Source organism: Mandrillus leucophaeus, unplaced genomic scaffold (genome assembly GCF_000951045.1).
Source record: "Mandrillus leucophaeus isolate KB7577 unplaced genomic scaffold, Mleu.le_1.0 Scaffold200, whole genome shotgun sequence".
Lineage (NCBI taxonomy): Eukaryota > Metazoa > Chordata > Mammalia > Primates > Cercopithecidae > Mandrillus > Mandrillus leucophaeus.
The window spans coordinates 846,114-848,852 of NW_012102033.1; the positions used below are offsets into that span (position 1 = coordinate 846,114).

Here is a 2,739-nt window from a genome sequence, read left to right on the forward strand (position 1 = left end):
GGCTAATTTCTTTTTGTATTTTTAGTAGAGACGGGGTTTCACCGTGTTGGCCAGGATGGTCTCGATCTCCTGACCTCGTGATCCGCCCGCCTCGCCCTCCCAAAGTGCTGGGATTACAAGTGTGAGCCACCACGCCCGGCCTTGACTCAGCTCTTCCTAGGGAACCCTCGTCGGGGCAGGGAGAGGACTTGGCCTCCATCAGGACCACCTGCCCCTGTCTAGAATAGACTGAGACTGGGACAGAACAGGCAGGCCAGCGGGACCTCCAGGTGCAGGAGGTGGCGAGTGGGCTGCCAGGGCCCCTGCTGCGCCCCATTCACCCTCTCTCTCACTTCCTTCTCCACCCAGATCTGGGCACGAAAGCTTCTCTCTGCCCCTTGGCTTCTGTGTGGTCCCAGAAGATATGCCTCCTCCAATTTCAAGGTGAAAGGAGGGAACTCGATGCTTGGCTCTGAGAGAGGAGGGGGCTGGCAGCTGGTTTTGGGCATCTCCAAAAGGTCCACAGCCCAGAGATGGCAGTGGGTAGCCTAATAGCCTTGGCATTGGGCAGTGGAAAAGGGATGAAACTGCATGTCCCAGAATACTCCAGGGTGACGGGTCCTTCTTCTCTATGGGTCTGAGGCCCAGGGCTTCATGGGAGTTGTAGTTTTTCAACTTGGAGGTTGTGACCAGATTCTAGGACACCCCTGTCTTTCCTCAGGCTGCAGACCTGCAGCTGGAAATGACACAGAAGCCTCATAAGAAGCCCAGCCCCGGCGAGCCTCTGGTGTTTGGGAAGACATTCACCGACCACATGCTGATGGTGGAATGGAATGACAAGGGCTGGGGTCAGCCCCGAATCCAGCCCTTCCAGAACCTCACGCTGCACCCAGCCTCCTCCAGCCTCCACTACTCTCTGCAGGTGGCATAGTGGCCGGCCTCTCTCCCCATCCTTGTCTGCGTCTCCTTGCTGTGTCTCTTGCCAGGTGCACCTCCCTTGGTTTGTTTGTTGCGTGTTTCTCCTTTCTGTGCATTCATCATTCGTTTTCTGAGGCCTTCCATTCTCCAGGCCCATGCTCGGTGATGCTGGGTTCGCCGAGATGAGCAGACCCCGTTCCTTCACTTGGAAAACCCCATGCTGTGGGCATAACTCAGTGTGATCTATGCTCTGATGGAGGCCCTGTGGAGGCTAGTAGAGACCCCGCCTCACTTGAAAGAAAGCACAGCTTCTTCTGGCATAAAGGGGAGCTTAGTGGGGATGGCGGGAGAGGTGACAGCTGGGATGATGGTAGGAGAGGGGAGAGCTGGGGGGATGGTGGGAGAGGGGATAGCCAGGGGGTGTGGCAGGAGAGGGACAGCCGGGATGATGGCAGGAGAAGGGACAGCGGTGGGTTGGGGGGAATGGTGGGGGAGGGCACAGTCGGGGGTGATGGCAGGAGAGGGACAGCCAGAGGGATGGCAGGAGAGGGGACAGCCAGGGGAGGGATGGCGGGAGAGGGACAGCCGGGGGAGGGATGGCAGGAGAGGGACAGCCAGGGGAGGAACAGCAGGAGAGGGGACAGCTAGGGGGAGATGGTGGCAAGGGGGCAGTTGGGGGGGATGGCAGAAGAGGGGACAGCCAGTCCAAACCCCAAACGGGAGCAGAGCCTGGTATATTTGGGAGAAATTGCGGTATTGGATCGTGGTGGAGGAGGCTGAAAATGTCAGGGCCATGGAGGAGCCGAGGGGCTGGGGCCTTGTCCAAGGGTGCTGGGAGCCATCAAGGGCTCTGAGGAAAGTAGGGGCAGGGCCACGTCTAGGTATAGTGAGAGCCCTCTCAGGCCTTGTGGAGGACATGAGTTACAGGCGAGGAGGCTGGGCTGGTGACCGGGTGGACCCTGGGCCTGTCCCCACGTGGGAACCCAGGAGGAAGAGCAGCTTTGTGGTACCTGGCGAGCCTGAGAGACTTGTGAAGTTTCTAGGAGGGAGATCCAGGAGGCATTTGGTTTTAGGACTTAGAGCTATGGCTGAAAGCAAAGTCTTCATGAGGAAACTTTGGTTGAGACAAGATTTAAATGAGCATCTTGCAGCTCCAGTAACTGGTTAGCAGTTTGGCTGATTTGGGTCCTCCAGAGCATGATTCTGTGGCATTAAGAGTTCTATTCCGTTCCTTTCTTTCCTTTCCCTCCCTCCCTCCATATTTTCCTTTCTTCCTTCCTTTCCAGAATTTTAAGGTTTTGTTTTTTTCCCCTCTCCCCTCGCACTGTGGACATCTACGCAACACCAGTCGATTCTGTACAGAGCACGTACACCTTCAATGTGTCAGCCAGACACTTCTGCCAGGGCATAAGCGGGACGGGCAGGATTACGCCTGCTGAGCCTCCAGGAAGCTGGTTACTTAGAGACCACCACACACTTCTGCCTTCAGCCCAGCACAGCAGTTGTCCTCTGGCTGGGGACCCAGTACTTTTTCTTCAGCGGAGTGAGCGCAGAGGAAGCCTGTGGCCCAGGCAGACAGAACGTGCTGCTGTGATCCCGTGGGTCCAGAAGGCGGAGGGGGGCGGCTGAGGGAGTAAGACAATGCCGTCCCCATGTCACCCTCACTCCAGGGCATGTGTGGATTGCAGGCCAACCACGTGTATTTTATTTTATTTTATTTTATTTTTTTCTTATTTATTTATTTATTTATTTAGAGACAGAGTCTCTCACTCTGTCCCCCAGGCTGGAGTGCAATGATGCAGTCTCGCTCACTGCAACCTTCACCTCCCGGGTTCAAGTGAT

At 56.3% G+C, this 2,739-nt stretch overlaps 1 protein-coding gene across 1 annotated transcript in view; it reads left to right on the forward strand.

Annotated features, from left to right (window-relative positions):
* BCAT2 (branched chain amino-acid transaminase 2, mitochondrial) overlaps positions 1-2,739 on the forward strand; it is a 16,421-nt gene that overhangs the window by 4,341 nt on the left and 9,341 nt on the right. Inside the window, exons 2-3 of the mRNA XM_011979348.1 lie at positions 349-423; positions 701-901. Of these exons, the coding sequence (XP_011834738.1) occupies positions 722-901 (180 nt within the window). The 5' untranslated portion in view covers positions 349-423; positions 701-721. The remainder of the gene's footprint in view (positions 1-348; positions 424-700; positions 902-2,739) is intronic.